The 26,075-nt window shown below is 44.7% G+C and overlaps 1 protein-coding gene across 3 annotated transcripts in view; it reads right to left on the bottom strand.

The window, feature by feature from the left end:
• The window catches only part of megf6b (multiple EGF-like-domains 6b), a 58,669-nt gene that overhangs the window by 14,003 nt on the left and 18,591 nt on the right, over positions 1–26,075 (bottom strand). For 2 of the 3 annotated variants that reach the window (XM_076025359.1, XM_076025360.1), the window contains exons 5-12: positions 13,267–13,389; positions 7,285–7,407; positions 5,390–5,515; positions 4,607–4,729; positions 3,888–4,010; positions 3,644–3,781; positions 2,370–2,492; positions 2,117–2,239 (exon numbers count right to left, since the gene is read on the bottom strand). In XM_076025359.1, the coding sequence (XP_075881474.1) occupies positions 2,117–2,239; positions 2,370–2,492; positions 3,644–3,781; positions 3,888–4,010; positions 4,607–4,729; positions 5,390–5,515; positions 7,285–7,407; positions 13,267–13,389 (1,002 nt within the window). Of the gene's footprint in view, positions 1–2,116; positions 2,240–2,369; positions 2,493–3,643; positions 3,782–3,887; positions 4,011–4,606; positions 4,730–5,389; positions 5,516–7,284; positions 7,408–10,268; positions 10,589–13,266; positions 13,390–26,075 lie in introns of those variants that run through there. The other variant, XM_076025362.1, reaches the window with a different exon arrangement.

Genomic DNA, 26,075 nt, shown 5'->3' with positions numbered 1-26,075 from the left:
TGGTCCTGTCCATATTGGTCACTCCCAAAGAGAAAAGAGCAACATTTTGCTAATATTGTTTACACTAGAATTTTGAACTATACAGGTGTGTAGTTCAATTTAAAAGTGGATGATAAAATTTAGTACCTCAGCTTTGGGGTCATTGTTCAGTACGTTTTAGATACATCCAATAATGGCTCACTGGCTAAAACTATTCCTGATTACAGATTGGTTGTGCTGCAATTGAAAAAAGAAAACAAAAATTACAGTATTTAGAGTAGCAAAGCTGTTAAAAATGATCCAGATGCAGTTTCAGCCCTGATTATTCTGAATGAAAAGTCCCAAATTTTTCATTTTTGCAAAATAATCACAAATGCATTATTGACTTGACTGCTTATGAGTTAAATCAATACTTATACATTTATCAGAGTTTTTTTTTTTTTTTTTTTTTAGTAAAAGCAATATTTATATTTTTTTCACCTAAGTATCGATACTTAAGTACAGAATTTGAATACTTTTGCCACCCCCGAGAGAAATGGGAAGTAGGAATGAGCACATTACATTCTTATCCTCACCAGGTTGGCCTGGCGGCCTGAACTTCACTTCTTCGGACTTAAAGGGCACCTATGATGCTTTTCCACTTTTCTGAGCTTTAAAAACTGTTACAATGTTGAACCCTATCGTCAAACGATCGAAAATCGTCAAATAATGACATTCATGCGTTTGGACGTGAGCCCTGCAAATTGTTGGGCATGGTTCTAAGATCTAGATTTTTTCAACACTGGGAACGCAATGACGTAATTGCGTTCCGGAGCTCCTTTCATGGCCAAGCTCAGGCACCCTCTCGGACTGGTTCCGCCCTCCCCCGCTCTGCTCCGGAAGTGATGTCGCAATGCGCTGCTCCAAGAAAATGTTTTTTCGGTGTCAGGGAAATTAAAAAATATAAAATAAAAAATACCGAGCGACTACCGAAGCACCAAGGACCACAACCGGCGGAGTGGAACGAACAGAGAAAATGTTGGAGGTTTGTTCAGCCTAATGCGGATGCGATGGAACACCGGTCCGGTCGGCAACGGGAGTGAGACGGGCTCGACTCGGCCGGTGGACGACGAGAGAATAGTCAGCCACGGCAATATTTGAAAACATGTATGAGGACTGTGAGTGTATTGTGACCTCAAGCAACATTAGTTTTAAGACTACTTGCAACGTACAACCGCTGAATCGTGTTGATGAACTGTTAGCCACCACCGCTAACTCCGTGCTCTGCTTGTTATGTGTGTTGTGTTCGCTGGCAGGGAAACTGAAGAGGCAGCGATTTTGACTCGCAAGTTTCGCTCCTTATAGCGATGTTCACGCTGCTAGCATGGTAACATGGGTTGTATAGAGCTCTTCCTGCTTTGTGTGGACTTAAGTTGTGCAGATATTCTTGTCTAATAATAAACCAGTCTATGACTGAAGTGATCGTTTCAGCGTACATATTGTCTCTGCTAGGACAGTGTTTTGATACAAGTCAACAGTATGAAACCAAATCATTCTAAGCCCTATTAAAATGTCTCGCAAAAATACAAAACAAAAACACGGTCAGTACACAAAGTAAAATATATTTCCAGGGACACGGAAGGCACAAAAACCGTCCAGGGACCTTCGGTTCACCTTGCGGCCGTAACTCAGCCCGCGCTGGGTCCGTACGTAGCTGGATTAGCCGCTAAACAGCTGCTAAAGAGTGAAGCCTTCACGACGGTAAGTGTTTAAATTGTGCCTGTTTCGTAAAGTTTGCCGTTTTACTCTTCACTCCCGCACCGGCAAACTGAGGAAGTGAGGCTCAGCAGCGAAGCACGAAGAGTGTGACCAATCACAGCGGAGTGGGCCGGGCGGGGGCGTACACCGGCAAGGCTGGGGGTGGAGTCAAGTGAAACGGAGCGTTTTCGCGGGATGCAGTAAATACGAGGAAACGAGCCGCGAGATACGCAAATCTACAAAGCTTTCAGCGCGGAAAATCGTGCGTTGCTGCTCTGGAGGGGCCGGACATCAAATACAAAAGCGCGAAAATTAGTATAATAGGTGACCTTTAAGTCGTTAAATGTCTGCGCCGAGACGTGTTCGTTTTGAGCCGCGATCCTCTAATCCGCTAACTCACGGATGCAGGATTGCCGGTCCTCGTCTAGACGGAAGCCGCGGCGACAGAAACACTGGAATGAGCCGGCGTTGTTCTGGCACGTGTGATCGCAGCCGCCGTTGGCAGCCAAGCACTCGTCCACATCTACACAGAGGGAGTCAGACAGTGATGAGGGGGGGGTGGAGGAGAAGGGAAAGAGACAGACCGCTGTTGACGGCTCTGGATACTTTTCATACTCTTGAGGTAACACAAAGGTGTGAATGATTTCACGTGCCGTCGCAGCTGCAGCCGTCCGAGTTGAGTCTGTATCCTGCCGAGCAGTAGCACTCGTAACCTCCGGGGTAGTTGGTGCAGTCCTGCTCGCAGCAGGAGCTCCGCTCGCCGCACTCGTCCACGTCTGCCAAGCACAACAGGCGGTGAGAGAGAGAGAGAGAGAGAGAGAGAGAGAGAGAGAGAGAGAGAGAGAGAGCGAACCGACCGCGGCTCCAGGAGCAGCTTTCGCATGAGCTCACGCGACTTGTAAAAGGCTTTAACGGCCAGCTTTAGCTAGAAGTTACACAGCGAATGCAGAATTTAACCCTTTCATGCCCAACGGTCACTTAAGTGAACAGCTAATGTAATTTATTATATGATTTATTTATTTTTTTAAATGTATATATATATATTTAAAAAAATAAATAAATCATATTTATTTAGCTGTGTGTGTGTGTGTGTGTGTGTGTGTGTGTGTGTGTGTGTGTGTGTGTGTGTGTGTGTTTTATATACGTGACGTTATAGGCTCCAGCACACCTCCGTGACGTCTGCAGGAGAAAGTATTAAAACTAGATTGATGGATGGATAATACAAAAATAACAATATTATATATTTTTTTTGTTTTGGAAGCGTTGCACATGATCCAACACATTGGGAGTGAGAGATTCCACCCACAGCACTGCAGCCCAGTTGCCAGACATTTTAAGTGTAACATCTCTTTGTCTCCAAACAAAATGTTTTGCTGACAAAAATGAAAGGAAGCCCAATATGTCGCAGATGTCTTGCCCTTGTCCCTCCAACAGCAGGAGACGCTTGAAACTAAACACCTTTTTAAATACACCAAAAAGAAATTATAGCAATGTAATGTAAATTAGTGATGACTATATGAAAAAGAGTTGATGCTACAAATAATGCACGAAAGGGTTAAATACTAAAAATGTTTGACTCAAATGCACTCAATTTTTGTTCTTGGAAGTGCAAATTATCCTCAGCAATTATGCCACATATAACACACACACACACACACACACACACACACACCTCCGGTCAATTTAGAGTTTCCAATTCACAAGCGGGTATAGAAAATGGATGGATGGATGAATGGATCTTCATTTGTGTTTTATAATATTAAAACAAAGAAGCACAAAAGAGTGATTGCCTCTCACATTTAGAACAATCAATTCATTTGACCAATGTGTTGCCACATTGAACGACACAGCGACATTCGTTCACAAAGTTGCGGATGTGAGAGTGCGTTCCGTCTTCTGGCTGCTCAGCGCAGCTCAGTCTCCTTACCGACGCAGGTCCTGAGGTCGTGGTCCAGCTGGTATCCCTGGTTACAGGAGCAGACGGGCCCACTGGTGGAGTGCTGGCAGTGGTGCGAACAGCCGCCGTTGTTGTTCTCGCAGCTGTTGACGATCTCCATCTCGATCCCTGACACACGTCGCCACGGAGATAACGAGCGTCACTTACAGACAGTCAGACATTTTAATCGGGGGGGGGGGCTTTTCAGAACAGAGTTTGGGAGGTTGGGACTGACTGTAGCACTGTTTCCCATCAGCCCCCAGCTCGTAGGCGGCGTTGCACACGCAGACGAAGGAGCCCGGCGTGTTGTGGCAGCCGTGAGCGCAGGTGTTCTCCCCCGTTTCACATTCGTCCTCGTCTGCGGCGGGAGACGCAGAGTTCAGTGGTGGGGACACAAGGCACAATACACATCAAACATCCTACTTGGATTTGATCAAATTTGTTTTTTTTTTTTTCTGAAGCACTTTTTGCATTAGAACATTTACAAAGAACTTGAGATTCGTGCATGGAAATTAAATATCAATATTTTAATAGTAGTTATCTAGGTATTTGTTGTTATTTTAATTAGTTCAACATATCAGTTACTCACATTTTGTCAAAAAATGTTGTAATTTGTGTACACAGTAGATTGAAAGAAGATGTACAATGTGTGAATAAAATGTGATCAAAGAGTATAAAGAGTATTTAAAAAAAACATTTAAAAGCTAGCTAGGTTTTTTTTTTTTTAAATATCATTACTAATTATTATCATTCGTATTCTTATTCTATTCGTTTAAATTTTTTAAAAAAAAGTGATTGATTGATTGATGGACTGATTGACAACTTTGACTTGTGAGACAATCAAACATCCTTGAAGAAGCAGTGAGAAGCAGTATAAACTCTAGGCAGAGGGGGATACATGTCTGACGTGATCAAGGCTTTGGCAGTGACACTGGCACTACGTGGTGACTCTACCTCGGCAGGTTTTCCTGTCTTCTTCCAGGATGTAGCCCTCCTTGCAGTCGCAGTGGGCTCTGCCCCCATCCACCCGGCACTCGTGCATGCAGCCTCCATTGTGTTCTGCGCATGGATTGTGCACTGCACAGCAACAAAAATACAGGAGTCACATTGTGGTCACATATCCCATATGATTTCTTTTTTTCATTTTGGACTCCTGTGGAGTCAATATTGTTTAATACTAATTTAACCCAAAAGCATATTGCCAGGGGGAAAAAAAAGCATATTTAGCGCTGTGTTTACAGCCTCCCGCAAAAATGTTTTAGCTTCATGCCAGGACCTGCCACATGTTAAGAAAGTGATGACAACCAGGAAGCAGGTGTGGGAGTGAACAGCTGGCTGGGAGTGTATAAAGGAGAGGTATCAGTGAGGCATTGCAGCCCTTGGTGACATCATAAAGGGATGGTTTCCAAAAGTGGCAGTTTAAGCACTCACCTTCTGAAAAGCGAATGGACCTTTCTAGACATTTAACTTTGGTGAAGTGGCCTCATATTTGGATTGAGGACTTTGAGACGAGGCAAGAGAGATTAAAGGAGACTTTTTTATAGAAAGTAATAAACTAGATGCCGTGATCTGCTGCAATTGAAGTTCCAGCTGAGCCGCCGCTGGTGATGTCTGCCACCTCTCCAATCTGCTCTTCGCAGCCTCTCATCCATCCCTCGTCCACCCTCCTCACGGCCCCTCCCCCCCGCACTGTCTTCTGCCATGTGTGTTCCCTCAAACCAGAGTCCGGGCACTCACATATGCAATGCTTGCCATCCTCGGCGAGCACGTAATTTGGCTTGCAGCGGCACTGGAAATGAGCCGCAGACTGCTGCACGCAGTGATGCTCGCAGCCGCCGTTGCCGATGGAACACGAGTGGACGGCTGGGAAAGAAAATGAATACAGAGAACGTCAGTAGAAAGACACTTTGAGTCTGAAGCTTTTTGTGACTGCGACACAAGAATCTGCGTCAAGGTAGCTGCGGTACTCAATCGCAATCTAACGTGTGATTGGCCAAGACTTCTGCGAAGGACATTGTTCCTGAGGGCAGCTGGTTCAGCCGTCTCTATCTTTTTCCTGTCAAATGCCACTAAGTGATGAAGCCCCGGCAGATGGCCTGGACTCCATCCCTGAGAGAAAACAACAGGTAGCGGCAAGAGCAGGCCCAACCTCCTCAAAGACATTTCGGCTGCTTTTCTTTCGCTCAAAGCCCAGAGTGAAGACCCATTTATCACATGTCAATCGGCAGAGCGCCTTCCAGATCAAATATTATTCAGCCACACGCTCGGTGTGTGGGAAACACGTGACCCGACTTGGACGACCAAGAGCCGAGCAGGAACTGGAGGGTCTGAGACTAAAGGTCTTGTGTTACAGTTTACAAATTTGCCGTCATTTTTCACTCCAGAGTCCAGTGGAATTGGAGCAGCCTTGCACTAATGGATGGAAGACATGAAGCATATTTAGCCCTCTGTTTACAGCCTCCTTCTGCTGAAACTGATGCTTTGTTGCCCTGAGAACAAGGCTTTTTCAAACTATTACGGTAGGTTGAAACATATTTTGTTACGTGATGTTTCTGTGAGCATTTTCCTAAGTGTTTTGCAGAAGTACAAAATTTAACCACAGGGAGTAAAAAAAAAGTTTAATGGGAGCCGTAATTAAAGGTGCGATCGGACGTTTCATTATGCAACAGATGTCACATAATAAAGCCGTTCAGGGACGGCTGAGTCCCAGCTGTGGATTCTGGCACCTTGCTCCAGGAGATAATGAAAGTTCACGGTTCGCTTTATGAAAAGCAAAACAAACACATAATGATGTCTGGGTAAATGAGAGGACGGGCTGTGTACTTTCCCGACGGCACAATCCGCTGCCAGGTTTACACTGGGCCCTCTCTCCACTGTTGCAAGCTCACCAACATTTGATGTATTACCGACAGACTGGTAGAGGTGATCATCATCTGTTTGGCTCATCAAATAACCCAGTTGGGAAAAATATGTTCTCAGTTGGGATGATTTTTAGCATCAGTCTAATTGGTTTATAGAAAAAAGCAAACCAAAACTGAGAACCTTGGTGGAAAGCTAGCTACTGATTTGTGTTTGCTACAGTGAACTCAAACCAGTTGATCATGTTGATGTCACCAAAAGAAAAGAAGCTGAACATCTTTGGTGACAAGATAAGATTAGACAGTTTTTAATGATCTTACAATTATAACGATAATCATAAGAAGATGTTTTTTTAAATGCTATAATTTACACACAAATTTGTGAAGTTACCTGCGAGGACCTAACAACCAGCCTTGAAGTGAAACTATGCAAGTCGGTCTCTTCTTTTTATTATCTACTGAACTCAAACTGGAGGTTTGTGGTGCATATCACTGTCATGAAAACTAACTGCTAACACCGTATGGGCGTCTCAGATCTCGCAAGGCTGGTGTTTCAGCCAGGAGGCGCTATGTGGGCTTTGCCAAGAGCCTCACTCTCCCCGTAACTCATCCTTTAAACATCTACTCATAAAAACGCTGCATCCTGTTATACTTTGCTTCCAAATGAAAGCACAGATACGACAGCGAGCCATCTTCGAATTGCAGTACAGTGGGAACTTTCCACGACAGCAGTGATAAATCTGTGTGCGCTCGTGCGTCCGAGGGACTCCTCACCGAGACAGGTGCGGCCGTCCACGTGCATCCGTGAGCCAAAGTGGCACTCGCAGTAGTAGGAGCCCCTGGTGTTGACACATGTGTGCTGGCAGCCCCCGTTATGGATCTGGCACTCGTCGATATCTGCAGCCGCAAGATGGGATGGTGGTTTTGTGTGTGTGTGTGTGTGTGTGTGTGTGTGTGGGAAGGGGGGTGGGGGTCGGGGGGGGGGGGGGGGGGAGACAGAGGCAGGAAAGCGGGAGACAGATGGGAGATAAATTAGCCCAATTTGACAAAATCTTCCCTATTATGGAGAGAGAGAAAAAAAAAAGCGGCCACATGACGGAAGGCCCAGATGTGCTGCCAGAACCAGAGAGGAACTTAATGCAGGTCTTTAGGATGAAGATGTACTCCAAGAGGAAAGAACATGATGGATGAGAGGGAGAAGTCTTCCACTAGTGCGCCGGAGCTCGAACTAAATCCCCCCATGTGGAAACAACTACCGAACATTTAAAAAAAAGCCAATTTAAATTCCTCCGCTCCGCGCCCCCCCCCCCCGGGTTCGGCAGACATGTGGAAACGGACTGTGTGAAACGTACACATTCCCCCGAAGCCGGGTATCGAGATCAACAAACAAACAGGCGTCTGAGAAGGTCGCACACTGGAAGTTTCCAAGTGTAAAGTGCTGGCAGACGTCTCTTATTTGAGGCGGTCACGGAGGAATAAATTCTCCTCCGAGGTTCAGATTTATGAGGCTCAGCGCTGTTTGGACCTCTGCTCACAGCTCATCAGTCGCTCTTGACATTAAGGAAATGAGGACAGATGTGTCACACCTCCGGGCCGGCAGGAAGTCACCTGGGTGCTGAAGTAAGTCGTAGCAGGGAGAGTTTCCTTCCGTCACAGTGAAAATGTGATGTCTGAAAGTGTGTTTTGGTTCCGTCTGGTCTGACGCTCTTTTATGATGTGGCAGCTGTTTGGTTGACACTTCGTAAAAGGCCGTTAGTTCCTTTGCCTGTCTGCTCAGTGCTGTCTAGTCTAAAAAAGGAAAAAGAAAGTTTGGACTTCATTAATGCTTAAGTGTCATTTTAATAAATAAATAAATAAATGAATAAAAATAGCTCTTGATTCTCCTTTTAAATTACACCTTATTACAAGAACATAAAAGACTTTCTAATTTTTGTTATTCCTATTTTTTCTGCTATTACTATTATTAATTATTATTATTATTATTATTATTATTATTATTATTATTATTATTATTTCTGTTATTATTATTTCTGTTATTATTATTATTATCATTATTTCTAGTTTAGTTTTTAATGTCAAGATCATTTATTATCCCATTACCATTATCTTTATTATCGATTCACCTTTTCTCAAGTAAATTTATTTTTTGTTTTTTATATTATTTTTGTTGTCTTTGTTTCATTATGGATGCTGTAGCAGTAATAGACATCCATATATATATATATATATATATATATATATATATATATGTATATATATATATATATACATATATATACATATATACATATATATATATATACATGTACACTACATGCATTGTTTCTTTTGCCACGTTCATTCAGCAGAAACAGCAGCAACAAAAGCTCATATCCAGTGCTGCATCTCGTTCCAGCTGTTTGGTCTCCATCAGAGAAATAGCTGCTAAATGAGCCGCTGTACATCTTATCTTCTGCATCAGGTTGCTGCTCCATGTCACTAGGACTTCAGCTCGCTGCGGCCTGTGCATGTTGCTATGAGAGACAAAGTCTGTGGGAAAATCTGCATCTCAGCCTCAGCGAGAACATCAGAAAAGTCACATCGGTCATCATGTCACAGGCGCGCGATGCCAGGTGTTTACAGCACCCTGATCCTGTCCTCCTGGTGTTGATGACAGAAGAAAGGTGGTGTAATTAAGGAAAGCATACAGTGCCTTATAAAACAAACACAAGGTTACGACGAAAACCAAACTGAAATGTAAGAGCAGCAGGGCGAAACACTGATCTAATATTTCCCGTAAAAATCTGCCCGCAAATCTTCCAGAAATAGCCCGCAGCTGAACCCATCCAGTCCCAGTGAGAGCCAACATCTTCAAACACAGGCTTTGGGTCAGAAATCAGCTTCCCAACTTTCCCTTTCTCCGCCTTTCTTCTGCCAAACTTCAGCTCCGCTTGGTCGCGGAAAGCTGGCAAAAACGCCTCTTTCCTTTTTTTTCCGTCCGTCCTATGGTTCGGGTTTTCCTTTCATTTCCTCTTCTGAGGAAACAGGTCCAGCGCTGTGAAGCTGCTGTCGACCGCAGCCGACTGTCGGTGCGTGTCCTGCAGCCTCCAGAACACGATCCTCCACCAGCTCTCGCAGCCAAATCTTTTTTTTTTCTCTCTTTTTTTTTTTTTTTACAGAAGCCACACCGCGTTGGAGCGTCGGTGGAAAACCATCACAGTCGGCCACAGAGGGGAAGGCTTGTCGATCATAGGGGAAAAAGATACCTTAGCCTTTTGATTCGGCTTCCAAGACAAACATGATCATCAGCAGTCTGGATATGTACAAACATATTTCATCGTCCATTTAGCTGTAGGTTCTGCAGGGAGGCCTGCTCCGTCTCAGGCTTATTGACAGAAACTGTCAGGAGTTTTTTCTGGCTTCTCTCAACGGTACAGATGATCCTCTGGCAATTCATGATTAACGCTGACTCAGAGACAAACTTATCAGGCCGGGCAGCGTGCAGCAGACACCTTATCAGGCAGACCCTTCGCCTGTCTGGCTGGAAGCACAATCAAACACTGTGGCGACAGTAAATAGCCCCATACTTAACCATTCTGAGTTTAACTTTGTACAGCGACAAGAATTCCGCTGCCGTTCAGGGGAAAAGTCAAATGGATGAAGTGTCAAATCGTAAAGCGACAATACGAAAAGAAAGTCTAAAATCCTCAAAGTTTTTCCTCGGGCAGATTGGGAAAAACGTGGGAATTTAAAACCACCGCGGCTGCGTCTGCACTTACCTGCTGACAGGTGGCCCACGTTGTAGCCGTGGTAACCTCGGTAACCGTGGTAACAGTGCGGCCTGTAGCAAATCCTCCTGTAGTACCTTGGCTGATAGTTTGCGGCGGATGCCGGCGATGTCATTTCTCCGAGCAGGACCGACAGGGAAAACCACCACAGCCACGGCAAAGCCATGGCCAACAGGGGCTGCACGCGGATACCGTTAAGCCTCAAGTATCAAGAGCACGGCCGCAGGTGGAGAATCCTGATCAGAGGTGATCATTCAAGCTTCTTCTCATTCCCCTCCTCCAGCTAAATGTTCCTCTCCCTTCCTCCGTCCCAGCCGCTGCCTCACCCTCCGATCAACCAAAACTAAATGTACATCACATGAAAGGTCCTCCTCTCCCTGTTCACTCTCTCCTCCCCGGTCCAAACGCTCTATTGCACCCAGCATTCAGCACTTCATTAAGCATTCATACAAAAGTCTGGCACGTTGCAATCCAACACAGTGGAAATTTGGAAAGAAAACGGTTGTAATAGAGAGAAACATGTCAGGAAAAAAATGGGAATTAATGCATATGAGAGCTTGATATTATTTTTTAGGAAAAAAATAAAAGCTGCAAGCCTTGCTGTGAGCTTAGCCAACAGACACACAAAATATATATAAAAGAAATAAAAGAAAAGCAGCGGCGAGATTAAATCTTCCACAAAAACAAATGTTGACTCACTCCCAGTATGACTGTATAGATTCTTAGCAGAAATGGCCTTTCAGAAGGGAACAATCAGCTTTTTTCTTTTTCAATAATGCAACCCCTGGATTATCTGCATATGCATCTGAACACTCATCACATCTGGCCACAAGCTTCTGAGGTTGTTCCAGTTTGACCAATCCAGTTTTGGCAGAGTATGTTGGTGTGTGGATACGGATGCAAGATCGCAGACTAATGACTCAATGATCTAAGACTTAGACTCACCGGTCACTTTATATGGTAAAAAGTTCAAATTGCTTGATAACACAAATAGCTAATTGGCCAATCACATGACAGCAACTCAATGCATTCAGGCATCCTCGCTAGGTGAAGACAACTTGCTGAAGTTCCAAACGAGCGTCAGCGTGCTTGTTGGTGCCAGATGGGCTGGTCTGAGTATTTCACAAACTGCTGATCTGCTGAGATTTTCACCACATCACAACCATCTCAAGGGTTTCCAGAGAATGGTCTCAAAAACAAAACAGAAAAAAAATCGAGTCAGCAGCAGTTGCATAGAGGAAAATGCTTTGTTGATGCCAGGGGTCAGAGGTCACAATGGGCAGACTGGTTGGAGACCAAAGAGAGGCTCAGTATTTATTCGCAAGATGTGCCTAATAAAGTGGCAGCTGAGCGTATTTGTAAGACACTGAGCAAGAGTTAAAGGTAAAATATGGAACTTTTATGTGGAAAAAAAAGAAACTTTGCCATGTTGTTTTTCCTCATAATAACTCCAGAAGGAAATGTAGCAGTTCTAAAAATTAATTCTTGCATCAAATGGTGGGTCATTTGCTTTGGAACACGGTATTGCCTCGTCCTGGCAGCCATCACTTCCACCTTCACGCTTGTACCTGTCAGAGCAGCAAGAATTTATTTACCGTGGCGGCTGAAATGTAGAAACTGCCGCTCCGAACTCAGCGTGGCAATCGTAAGGGGAGTTTGTTGACTGGCGATTACTGCCATTTGGATATCTGTGAAGCATCAATAAAATGGAGTTTGACCAGGAGGATGGATGTGAGGAAGGCTGCACGCTGTTTAAACTACATTTCGCCATTTATTCCGCTCGCTTGCTCCTATTTCCACTGAACAAGGACATACTTGTTCGCCTCTGGTCCATGAGAGCAGCATCGCCACATTAGCATCATGCAGCAGATGTCTTCTATTACAGAAAACGCAGCTTGTTGCCAAGGACAGGATTCCCCCCGAAACCAGTGCGGTTGTGTACGGTACAGTAGAACAGAACCATTTATTTTGGACAGCTAAATGAATGAACCCCGTCTCGCGTCACACGCTGGTCCTCAGCTCGGCAGCCCTCCCACCTTCAGAAGGAAAGCCGATCCCTTTCTGCAAACTTAAACATCCATATCATCCTTCCAGCTTCTTTTACCTCCGTTAATACTGCTGCCAATTATGCACAATTACGGCATTAAGACCGCGGGTTGCCGTTTGCCTCGCAGGAGGGCCAGCTATCAAAGCCAGCTGTGTCAACTTTCCCATCAGCTCTCTTAAGAACAGCGATGGCCTCAGACCTCTGACTGGTTTCCTCCTGCAGATAGCTGCATGAAAACATAGAAGAAAGACCCCCAAAACCGGTCTCCCGTGAATGAAATAAAGGCATAAAACCGAATCCTAAACCAATTCAATCTTTTGTTTGCTTAAGTTTCATGGAAAGACAATAGTCACATATGAGAAAACTTCTTGCCGCGATATCGAGATGAAGTGCCGTATTATCAGAACCAGGGAGCCTGAGGTGGACCACTTGAAATGTTGAGAGGTGAAGATGTTTTGCCCCAGGGGAGGATGGCACAGCTTAGTTTCAATGAGGTGAACCAAGATATTCATCCCCAGACCAGAGTTGTGTCTGAAAGGATATCAATATGGCAACAATCTCCCCGTTTGCTCCTCAATTATAAGGTTTAGAGAACTGGAGGCATCGGAGATCAACATACACATGGACATGTACAGAGAGAGGCGGGACCGTGAACACATCAGTAGAAGGACGCTGAGGTTGGAACTGGCAGGCTGGAGGACAAAAGGAAAAGCAGAGAGCAGATTTATGGACGTAGTGAAAGAGGAAATGGAGTGAGTTAGTGAAGAGAAGAGGATAATGAGGAGAGGAATAGATGGCTGAGGCCACCACTAAAGGAAACAGCCCAAAAGAAAAGAAGAAGACAAACATTAGACTTATCAAACCCTGGTTCCCTGAAAGCTCTGTGCCATGGGACTGATTGTACTGGCCAGCAAGACTTGAACGAGTCGGGAAAAGTTTTACCTTGACAGGTTTTTCCGTCTTCATTCAGCTTCAGTCCAGGTGGACAGCGGCAGTAGAAGCTTCCGATGGTGTTGCAGCAGAGAGCCTCGCAGCCTCCGTTGGTCTCCTCGCACTCGTTCACATCTAGCGGGGAGACAAAGGACTCGAGTTCACCCCTCAGGCAGTAAAAGGTGGGAGAGTGCGTGTCAGGACAACCAGTGAACAATCGTGGCTGCAGGCGGCTGAAAGTACAATAACAGAACTGGAGACAGTGATGAAAAAAGTCTTTATTCACCGTTGATTTTAAAATAAACACACCTTCCTGGTTGTGTCGGCCTGCTTAAGTCAACTCATCAGTATAGTTTTGTGAGGAGATCTGGCCTTTCAAAGCGCTCCAGCAGTTGGAAAGGAGAAACTGCGGCGGGGAAACTCGGCAAAGTTCATTTTTTAATCTCCTCAGGGCTGACTTCAGGGGAACTGAGAGGGGGAACCACATTAAAACATCCCAAAACAGGAAAAGGTATTTGCACTTAATGGCTCGGGACAAAAAGAAATATGCGTTGAGGACATCGCTGATGTGTAGCCTTATAATCTTTGAAATTCCTCCAACATTGAGCCGTTTTTTTGTGACCGTCACGGGACGAAGTGGAACATTTCTCAGTATCATTGCCATCAGCTTTCCATCCCGTATCGTCCCTTTAGAGGTGAAGTGTGTGATATTGGGAGAGTTTGAGAAGAAACAGTGACATCAAGTGGTTAAATTTTAGATTGCAGCGCTCTTTCGGTCACCCGCCCTCTCCCGAATGTGCCAGTGAGCTACGGTGGCCTTTGCACACAAACCTGGACACCTTGTCCACCTTCCTCCTCGTTGTTATACTTGAGGACGCAAGCGTTCACCCTAAATATGAATCTGTGCGCTGTCAGGTGGGCTGGATTGTCCACACTTTTACACACATTACACTTTTATTAATGTATTTATGGGCAGTATATTACACTTTTACCAATATAAAATTCATAAATCAGGCCAAATTTTACACACTGGACCTTTAACACAGATAAAAACTTCCTCTCCAGTTTCCAAGCCAACCAGCCCCAGACGCAGGTGCTGACAGTTTGTCATTATTGTGCATCATAATTTTAGCAGTGGAGCTTCAGTCCAATGAAGGAGCCATGGCCCCCGTCTGGTTGCAGGCAGCAATTTTGGAGCGCAGCTACCACAATAGCTGCATTAATGGCAGGTTGCATTAATCCGAGGGGGAGGCCAGGAGGGATTACACTGTACAGACTCCTTGTTGACTTGATGACACTGGGCTATTTAACTTCCATGCCAGCAGAAGGAATCTTGGACTGAAAAACTAAATGGAGAGAAACGGATGGGGTGAGGGTGGGGTTGGTGGGGGGGGGGGGGGGGGGCGGGGGGGTAGACTGGGCACCAACCAGCTCAGAGCAGCTTGTAAACTCTCACCGTGTAAATGAGAGGGGCACTATATAGAAGGAGCAGTGCAGTCAAGGAGAAAAGGACTTTATATAACATTTTTCCCCCTCTCGTGCACGTTCCAGCACCATGCTAGCGGTTTACCGGCCAATTAAATAGTTTCTGCGTTTACAGCATCTGGAAATGGTCACAGCAACAAAACTCCAGTTTCCCTGTTGCAAACTGTTAAAAGAAATATGTGTCATAAAAGCACACATAACGTACAATTTAACGATGCCTTACGATGTACATTAAGAATGGAGTTTTATTTTATAATTGCACTAAATGATTGCGTTCACATCCAAGCCTTTCTTTCAGAACTGTAAACATTAGCATTTCATTTAGTTTTTACTGGTTATTGTTGGTTTTTATTTTACATTGCGTTTAATATGATTTGTCTGGACACTGTGCTGATTACGGGGAGGCGGGGGATTTCAACCTTACACAGCATCCCGATCACATCCGCACATGTCAACACTGAAACGTGATTCTTCTATCTAGCCGGCCTGCGAACGAAAGTATTTTTTGAAAATATGTTTTCACTTTGCTCTCGACTGGTTTTGGCGAGAATGAGGCTGAACACCGCGACATGTTGCAGCTCACTCACCACAGAGCAGGACATCGTGAGCCTCGGCCCCCGAGCACATGGCTGAACTAGCAGTAAGAGACTCTGTGATCCAGTTTTCTGGAACCATGCCTTTCTAGTGTAAGGTAGGGGTGCACCTTTCATATCACCACTGCGTTACAGACAGTGTTGGCAAGTATGCTATTACTAAGTAATCCACTACTTTTTGAGTAACGGAGTAATGTAACAGGATTACTACGGCAAAACTGGTAATTATATCGTAATTACTTAATTAAGTAACGATTCCACTACTTTTCCCGAAATATTTTGCAAGCTATAAATGTCTCATTATCCACAACATGTCTGAAATTTAGAAAAACAACCAAAAACAATTGATGATGCAGCCGTGCATTCAACGGCAGTGATATGTGACGACGCACCAAAACAAGTATGGTGGTGGCAAAAGAAAAAAACACCGATTGCGGTTTGATACCCGGAAATACAAACATTACTTCGAGTTCATCTCGTCTAAATCAAAGAATCGGTTGCATCGTTGTACATTATGTGAAGGAAACGAGACGTTCTCAGCTTCGAAAATATCCAAGCCATGTTTACAATTAAGTCAGCAGTACTCTGCACAGTAGAGACCTTTTAACTACTGTTCTTCTAATTCTTTTAACAATATAGGCTGTGCAAAAGGCACCAGTGCTGTACATGAGTTTTTTTTATGTGAAATGTGCAGTTTGTCAGAGAACAAACTTCCATTCATATTAAGAGGACAAAGGCAATCTTTGGAATTGCAAAATTTGCACTTTAATAAATTTCATTCGAAAGCACTGAGCAACTGTTACTTTATCTTTTTTTTTTTTTTTTAACTAAAGTAATTAGTAATTGATTACTTATGAAACAAAGTACTTAAAAAAAAATTGATTACTTTTTAATGAGTAATCAGTAATCAGTAGGTGGATTACTTTTATGGAGTACCCAGGTTACAAACACAGGGTTCCTCCAGTCACCTCGTTAAATGCTAACTCTGGGCTCTTCCACATACAAACACCCCATGTGGCAGGACAGCAGAGAGCCGCTGCAACATCATCAGCAAACAACCGTACCTGCAGTGCCGAGCGATGCCAATTGCTCTGAATTAAAAAACTCTGAGTTCACCAGAATGTGGCCAAACAGCAGTTTGCAGTGAGCGTGCCGTTGTGCAGAGTGCGGGTGAGGATCTTACACCTCCCTCGTAACTCCCCCCTGAGGGCCCACACCTGTGTATGAGCCGCAGTCGGGGTCGGTGTCATCCTCATCATTCTGCCAGACTTGCTGCCAAGTCCTAGTAATGGTGTGTAATGGGGGTATATATCGGAATGTTTACAGCGGATCTATAAACCAGCATTTTATGTATGTTGGATTGCAAAAGCAGCATTTTTCTGGAATCATAAAGCGTTTGCCTGCGGAGAGGAAAATACACTCAAGAGGAAAAAAAAGACAACGCGCATCTTTCAATACTGGTTTAGGATGCCGGCGTCGCTCTCATTTCCCCATCAATACATCTCATGTTACGGATGCCTGACGTTTAAATTGCATTAGGTCATTGCTTAACAGAAGCAGCCTGCAGCCACGAGTCTGCCCTGTGTGTGTGTGTGTGTGTGTGTGTGTTCAACTCGATGACCTCCGCGGACATGAGTGAGTCTCCGCCTTCAGCCGACTCCAGGCGCCACTTCACCTTACATCACCCGACCCAGCCCCCACGCATCCATCCGTCACCGAGCCCAAACTGCAGGGAGAGAAACAGGAGCCGTGCACCCACTACCATACATTAAAAAGGCACGGTGTGTTTAGGGATCAACCCCCCTTCACCTGATCTGAGACTCTGTTGGGGGGGCAACATGTGCTTCAGGTTTGACTTAGAAAATTAAAGTTTGGGGGAGGAAGCACACAGGAGTGTTACCCTGTGGTTGATCTTCAGATATGCTAATATGTGTTAATCGAACACAGATGACAGGGAACGGACATTATAACCGTTATCCACTTGCAATGCGCACATCCACCTTGCAAAGCTCCATTGTGAAGCATTTCATTCCGTCTTAGTGCTGACCCACCAATCAGGTTCCTTTCAGTTGTGGCAAAAAGAGAAAAAAAAAGTTTGTTTTTTTGAAAGGAGGAGCTTAGCTAATAATCAGTGTTATTACTGTGGTTAAAAAACTGAAAAAAAGCTTGGTGTAAAAAACAAAAAACAACAACAAACAACCCCCCACCCCAACAACAACAACAACAACATGTCCTCCTTGCCTGACTTGGGCAAAATCAGCTTTGGCTTTCGAATTAGATTCAATGCAGCCTTGTTCACCTGATGTACGAAACTTACATCAGTCCTGTTTGAATGCAGACATCTTTTCCAGATGGATATGAGAAATGAATCCAAGAGGTTTTGCGGTTTTGAAAACATCTCATCTGGCATGTCAGGTCAAAAAAAGCGTGATGGGCCGTGAAAGTAATTGTAAATCTTTGTTGGACGCAAAGGACTGCAATGGATATGACTATCTCATGTCATTAAAGTAAATAAAACTCCGTTCAGTAAATTGGCAAGTCCAGATGTCTATTTAACTTTATGAAAACATGGTTTGACCCGTTAGGAACCGAACACAGTAAGAAATTCTCGCTGTGTCTCTCGCAAAATAGTTTATATTACCAAATTACAATGCTATATGTATAAAGTATCTGAAACTCAGTGAATACGCTGTTGGCTCTGTTGATATAACAGAGCCAACACCACCAAAGTAGCGCCGACTGGGGAGAAGAGTTCCAAAAAATACAACAGAAGTCAACACAGCAATGAATAAAAATGAATTGATATTAGGAAATGCTGTTTATCCTTCAGAAAGTTAATAATAAAACCAGAGGTCACCTCTGAGGTACGTTGATGTCGCTCCAAAACAATCACGCAGCAAATTAAAACCCCTCTTTGCCGTCTGTGAAGCTGTAGGTTTACATTCCGCTCTGCGTGACTTCCTGCGATAAGGACGGCCGCGGCTCCCCGGAGACCAGAGTTAATGTCTCCTCAGACCGCGATGGGGACAGAAACCCCTGTGAGACACCGGATATTATCTCGCGGGGGTCACGGGCCCAGAAAATTGCCGCATTCATCAGTGATGGTTGGGGGTTGCTGGGCTGCAGCGGACGGGCTAACCTGTTTCCTTTTAGGGTTCTGATCTGAAGCGACAGCGCACGTTGCTGCAGTTCATGCGGAGACGCACTCCCTCCCAGCCCCCCCGCTGTCTCCACAGCTGCTTTCGTTTACCAGGTGCTGCGACCACGGGAAAGTCGACTGGGCGCTCGGTGAAACCCATCCGAGTCTCCTTCAGGTGAGTGAGGTCTCTCTGCGAGGGACCTTGAAGCATCCTGCCCGGCTGACTGTCTATGAACTGGAACCGTTCGCAGGAAGCTCACCCTCTCCTTTGACCTCCAGTGTAAAAGACCCCCCTTTTAAAGGCTTTTTAATGGTCACTCCTGCTGGTCTCCCCCTGCTACTGTGACACCTTCGAAAACGTTCACTTCCATCTTGCACAGGCATTTATCCTCTGTGTGTGCTGCAGGCTTCCTTCTGCATTTCAGTCTAGTATGTGGATTATTTTGGATTCCTTGCGTGATGATATCTCAGGTCTCATTTAGTATTAAGCATGAATACCTTTTATGTCATTAGTGGCGTGTTTAGTTAAAAAAAAAAAAAACGGTTTGGTAATAAGTCTGCTGGCAGCAAACAAGTCTGACGGGCTGAAGCTCAAGTAAAACAGAGGAACTGGTGAAATAAGCTCAGCCAAGACCACCAAAGTCATCATAGAATTAAGCCAGGGGTTCACAAGGATATCCCTGCATATCCAGGTACAACAAGTATCAAAAACCTTTCCTACCAGTGACTCTATGATGCTGGCTGGCCCTGATGTAGGAGTGGAACTAGTTCATACATTAAGGCCATGGTCATATCCTCCGATATAATGCCAGTCAGATGTTTTTGTCAATGGCACTGGTCAAAACATCATTTTAAAGGTACATGGGATACCGGTGTTGCTTTAGCACACAATTCTCGCAGCATCCTCCACAGTATTTGCAGTACCGAGGAGAAATGACAACAAACAAACAAACAAACAAATAAGAGATTCAATTTAAACAGTCATTTATCATATCCAATGTATATGAAAACTAAAGGAGATGCTCAGATAACAATGTTATTTATCAACTAACTAGTGGTAACGCACCAGTAATATTTCTTCACTTTGCCTCTGAGCAAGACAACCCCTCAGGTGCAACAACGCCCCCTGCTGTTCATCTCCTCCATCTCTCGCGACTGAGACGTGCTCGTCAAGGTGAGGGCTTGTCTGCTCTGCTCCCATCAATCACCGGACAAGGAAGCACAGCTGACACAATACAACGATTCAAAATCAAAGTGGACCAGAATTTACTTGTCAGTGTGCCCGCTTTGAAAAACTTTGCTCGCCCTGGATCACTTTACTGGCTATTTCCAGGAAATTAAGCGTCCGATAATCACAAATCCCCTCGGGTGATTTCTAGGTGCCACTTTCGGGCACAGCTTGTCTCCTGCAGGCCTGCAATTGCGGCCGACTGGGTTGAGAAGTGGCAACGACGTTCTGATGTGGTTCCTTGAGAGAGGGAAGTTCAAAACGCTCTGCCCCCTGATGAGAAAGCACGAAGCGCGCGCATGCCTCTGTAATTAGCATCCACTCGTTCTAAAGATGTCCCGGGATTCCTTTCACGAACCTTAAATGATCACTTTTCCGCGTCATTAAAAAATCATCTCACTCACGAAGGGCGTTAATCATCCGGTGTTGAGCGCAGCTTCTCTTGATATGAGACACAGCTTGGTGGAAAACACGGAGCGGCAACAGCACTTCAGTGTACTTTACCTATAATGATTCAATTGCAGGAAAACAAATCCGAAACCAGGTCTAATGTCGTCCATTGGGAATCGAAACAATCACTCAAAGGAAACCAGATGTCACTTTTTTTTTTCTTTTTTTTTTTTTTAAGTTTTGAGTGATTTGCTGATAAAATACAATATTTTCAGCGTGGAATGCATGGGAAATTATTTCCCTGGTCATTGCAAAATTATTTGCAATACAATAAATTCTCATCAGTTTAAGTCATTCTTCAAATTGTTAATTTATTAGTTTGTTTGCTCTATGAAAAAAACATTTCTGGCACTGAAAAAAACCCAGCAGTCTTGGTCCCACAGTTGCTCCACAATACTGAACGTTTCTCATGTGAAAATGCCACTGAACACAATCTGACCCTCTCTGCTTATCTGCCCCTTTTATACACACTTTTGTGTGTTTTATTTTCGTTCGCCTGTGCTTCCCAGGGCATGTGTTGACAAGAACCCGCGGAGCAGCCGCACACTGGTGAAACACTGTGCGACACCCGCAGGACGAGAAACATCAGCGCGGTTGAGCCTCACGTTGTATCATCTGTGCATGTGTGACCACGAGGGATTCGTGTGCAAGCATCAAAGAGCCAGAAATTTAAAGTTTGGAAATGTTTTGTGAACATTCTGCTCCGCTGGCTCCTTAACTCTAATCCCTGGTTTTGATGATCCGGCGCCTTCACTTCACCGCAACATGAGCATGCAAGTGTGTGTCTTTCCTCGAGCAGGTACTCATGTATGTTTATGTGTCGGAGGGCACCCCACTCTTAAGGTCCAGCTGCTTCTCAGCCCTCTAAGCCCTAATTTCTTTTCTCTTTTTCCTCGCCACAGCTGACTCCAACGACCACCACTTCCAGACTCCTTGTCATCTTAAGCAGGGTTTGGGAGTAATGAGTTACATGTAACGTTACAACACAATTTAATTACAAAACAATGGAAATTGTAATCAGTGAAATTACTGGGAAAAACTACGAAATTACAGTTGCTTGTGGAATTATTCACGACTATGATTTTAATTACGTCCGACCAATTTTTTCTTTACAAAAAAAGGCCGGGCTTTATGTTTAATAATATTATTTTTGTTGCTTTACATGGTTTTCTCGTGCACTTCACACCCCCAGACTCCAAGATGGCGGCCCATTCATTTCAATGAAGTTGCTCACCCAGCGCATAAAAAAAGGTTTTTGACTTCCGCATGAATGAGCCCATAGAGCATTGGCAGTATTGTCACTTCCCCTCATGCCTTTGCAATTCACATGGTCTATTTGGCCAATCAGAATGATTCTGGAGAATGTCACCTACTGACACGTCAGGATGCAGCCAATCAGAACAGGCTAATAGCACGTACGACATTGCAACAAATAAACTCTTTTCTGGTGATTTTCTGGCCTTTATCTTTTTTTAAAAAAAAACGTCTAAAAGACCAGAACTGAAAAATCTGCATTAAAGATTTGCTATGAATTGCGTTTCAGGTCACAGTCGTACCCTCAACCGTTTTAAAGACGTTTATTTTTGTATGCTTTCTAATTATTTATGTAATGCTTTCTGGGCCCATGGGATTTTTTGTCTGCTGCAGTACCTCCAGTGGCCACTGGGAAAAATTGGCCCGCCGCCAAATTGCCAGTGCGATATCCAGTTCGTATAATACATCCATGGTGCACTTGCCTAGCACGAGCACCATCCTTCTCTCTTTCCTAACACAGACAAAAGTTTGATCCTATTCCGATGCCTCTGATTGGTTCTCCTGTCAAGTTCGGAATTGCAGCGCCCCCTACCACTCGTCTGCCAGTTGAATCGTCTCTCTCTGTTTTGAGTACTGCTACAAGACTCAACACTGTAAACAGTTGAGGACATTTATTCAAAATTGAGAAAAGTAATCAAACGTAATTAGTTACATTACTTTGATAAAGTAATTGATCCACTACTGTTACATTTAAAACGGGGTAACATGTAATTGCAACCAATTACATTTGCAAAGTAATCTTCACACCGCAGAGACTTAAAGTGGTTCCACATTCCCTTTATGACTGTGCCGGGACAGAATGTTGCCCCACGGAGCCCAGTAGAACCGCCGGAGCCAAAGGCTTCCCAGTCGCGTCTCACCGCGTGCAAAAGCAGCACATCGGATCAGGGAGATGAAAGTAGGCCAGTTGCGTGTCGAGAATAGCGTTTTATGATCTACGCAGACAAACGGGAGGAACAAATACCAAGTCTTCGACCTCGGGCTGTTTCCCTCTGACCCTTTGCGTGTGCTCCCTCTGTAGCTCTACCTGTCAGGATCTGTCTCCTCCAACTTTGACCCGGGACGTTCGGGTGCCTGGGACGGCGCGCGGAGGCCGGCATAAATCCAAAAATTACTTGTTGTGGCATCCAGCCTGTCTCGCTGGCCCCGCTGCGCATGCGAGACATGCCGCTGCGGTATGCGCCAGGCCTGATCTGACGGGAAAGTTTCCTCGGAGCGCATGCCTGCGAGGAAAGAAGGTGGCAGATACATGACAGACGGTCACAGCCGAAGGCAAACAGCAGGCAGCGAACATCGCGGCTCTGATCCGTGCGAGATGTACTCAGGCGTGACACGCTTTAAGTAATTTGTGTTTGAAAGGATCAGTCAGTATAGACCAAAGCCTCTGGCTTCTGGAGGACGGGGGGGGGGCAAAACTAAGATGTATGTCGGCTATTTAGAGCCATATTGGCACGAAAAGTGGGAGGAGATCTAAATACATCACGGTTGGAGAATAAAAATCTGACATGGACAGTTCAGTTCTCATTAAATATGATTTAAACTGAGACATTACGGTTGACACCTGGCATATAACAACACGTGTTCTCGTAAAAGAAGGGCAAGACAACACTGGCAAAATGAAAGACTCCGACGGAATGCTGAGCTCTCATTTTGTGTTGACTGCATTGCGAAGTTGGTGTTTTCGTGGGCTTTGCTTCAATAGCTGCGTTTGTGTTGAGAAAAAGCGAATCTATCATATAAAGTTCTTGTAACTTTTATTACATTATGTTGATGCTGTTGGTTTTACCCAAATGTGGTTCCTGTACATGTGTGCATTTGGGGAAATGAGGCTGTGCGACCCTAATTAGCTGTAGGCTTACATCACTTCCCTCAGCTCCTATTGGCCAGCCTCTTTAGAAGCGCCCTTTTTAAAGCCACCCCAACTGATCATCTTCCCCTGCTCCTCCATCACGATTAAAACCAACATTTTCTCTGTAGCTCTGGTTCTGCAGGGTTGGTTCGTAGTTGCTGCTGCTGGGCTCCCTGCCTAATGCCTTTCACGATGGCTCTTGAAGGTCAGGAAGAGCTTACTGCCCAGGCCTCTCACGCAAGAACGTGGGAGAGGGAGAACCCAAACCGAACCTGAGATGCCCTCCCTGCCTTATGCCTTTCACGAGCCATCGTGAAAGGCATAAGCACGTGGAAAGGGTGGGGGGACCCCAAGCAGAACCATACCGCCAAACCTAACATGCTTGATTGTATAATAAAAATTTGTTGATTTCGACAAAGTGACCCGGTCTGAACTGTCTTTAAATTTTAACCCAGCAGCACTGACGAGCGAAAAGTGGTGTTTGCTAACAGTTTGACGCCGTCGGATTAATTTTGTCTTCTTAGTCCTCACTTTAACTGATTCTTGCTCTTCCACTCAGACAGCAAGTCTTTAGAACGGGACGTCAGGTGACGTCAATACCTGACATCAAACACCGGTCCTTTTTGTCCCTCACACATCTTGAAAGATGGCGTTCCCTAAGGCAATGTGGCTCTTTTCAGAGGGAGATCACACAGAAGGAAGGAGACGGAGGCTAATAGAGTATTTAGCCTTGTGTGGATTTTGCAAGTGGGTGACAAAGAGGAACAAAGGTGAGGCTGATTAGGTAACATTTGAGGGAGGTGGGCAACATTCAGGAAATTAGAGGGAGGGGGAGGCAAGGTGGGGGAGGTAAGGTGGGGGAGGGGGCGGGGGTCCCACCTCCACCGCCAGATCAGGGATCAGGCCCTGCTGCTATTCCTCTAATTGTATTCCGCAAACTCTTGTCACTGCTAATTTTACACACTTAATGTCCTTGCCCTCGGCGTGACCCGGCGTGACCTTTCATCAGCGTTTGCAGCAGAGGGCCTAATGAGACAGTGTGGGAGCTCAGAGTGGCCGTAATTACAGGAGATTAGGGATGCAGCGGCAGAGAGCCGGACGAGGAGGAACCCCAGCGACCAGAGCGCACCAGAGCACTCCCTCTCATTAGGAAACACCTTTCCTGACTTCACAGGTACAGGGCAGCTCGCTGTCCCGTGACCCAACTGTCACGTCTCTGTGGATCAGGATATGAGGGGAGACATGGGAAAGCTGGCCGTGCTGGGGATGCTTGTTGTGCTTTGCTTTTAGATAGAACCAGCGATAAAAAAAGGTTTGTCACGTGTCAAAAGTAACTTGGGATTCTTTCTGAATAAGCAGATGTTCACACAAGGCTGGAAAAATAATGAAACATGTCTTTATAAATCGGTAGGAAATTGACTTTGAGGGGTTGCAATTTTCAAATGACATGGGAATGAATGTGGAAAAATGTGCGCTAGTTCAAACTGCTGGAAAAGAAAAGTTCTTGGAGGACGAGAAGGCGGTCGTTTTTGGAATGTGGTGCAAATATAGCAAAAAGCTCAAGAGCCCTTTTTTTTTTTTTTTTTCGAAAATTCTGCTCGAAAAACTGTCCAATGTTCTTGGTATTTCTTTGACTAAAACACATTGGTTAAACATTTAGAAGGAAGATTTATAAATGTAACGGGGTTAATTAAACAAATTCCAATAAAAATATGTTGATTTTATTGGCTCTAACTGGGCGGCTCTCGTAAATGAGCAATATAGACTGTAAAGGAAACCATGAAAATTCAAAGACTTTTGAAGAAGAGAGGGGGAAATGGGAGATGTTTACAATAGTCAATAACTATAAAGGCCCTCTAGAAGAAAAAAACCTTTGATGATATGTATTACCTTTTCGAAATATTTTCATATCAAATATTTTTTGTTAATTAAAACCCACATAAAAGTTGAAAGTTGAAATGCTTGCTTTAACACAAAAAGTCTTTCCAGTCTTAAGAATTCTAATTTTTATTTTCATTTTTTCTTAATTTTCTTAAGTTTTTTTTGGAAGCCTCGGCAAAAAACCAAACAAAGAGAATTCCTTGAATCCCACTAGCATTCTTCAGCCACTGATCTTCTCCCACCAAACTAGAGAGGTAATAAAACAAAGTCGGAGAGGCCGGGACAAAGGGGGGAGGACGGTGTGTGAGAAAACACCGCTCGGAGAATTCAGGTTTCCTGGCAATGCCGACATTTCCATGGTCGCCTTCACCTCAGCTGCTCTGGAAGTCACGCTGCGCTGGCCGCACACAATACTCAAAGAACGGGATTAAACTTTCAAATGACCAAGAAAAACTCGGGGGGTGGGGGGGGTGAGAGAAATCTGACTCTTTGAAAGCGCCATTTGTATTTCAATTTACAGGTGATTGAAGAGATTGCCTTGTTGCATTGGGAGAGGGAAAAAAAAAAAAGTTATGAATAGCGAGATTAAGTCACCACCTGACCTTGTTCACGCTTAGCGGAGCTCGCGGGTTCGAAATTCCTCAGCATTACCTTGTTTTCTTTCAGTTTAGGACCTCGGCTGTCGTAATTCTTTCCAAGTATAAAAGCAGACTTCAAACTGTTTCAGCTGTGTAGCCTGGTAAATCCATCAGAGAGCTAAAGGGGGAACCCTGTGAATGACTTCAACGGCTTGCGCTCTGTAAAGACGCGAAAGGCCCCCTCGTCAGCCGCTGGTGCCTTGCAACTTTTGCTCCACTAACTGCTTTGGTCGGCCGGGCTTTT

The sequence above is a fragment of the Nelusetta ayraudi genome, unplaced genomic scaffold (assembly GCF_046127955.1).
Source record: "Nelusetta ayraudi isolate G7.1 ecotype Tasmania unplaced genomic scaffold, CSIRO-AGI_Nayr_v1 ptg000017l, whole genome shotgun sequence".
Lineage (NCBI taxonomy): Eukaryota > Metazoa > Chordata > Actinopteri > Tetraodontiformes > Monacanthidae > Nelusetta > Nelusetta ayraudi.
The sequence above is the reverse complement of the archived record's forward strand: the minus strand, read 5'-3'. Positions and strand labels throughout refer to the sequence as shown.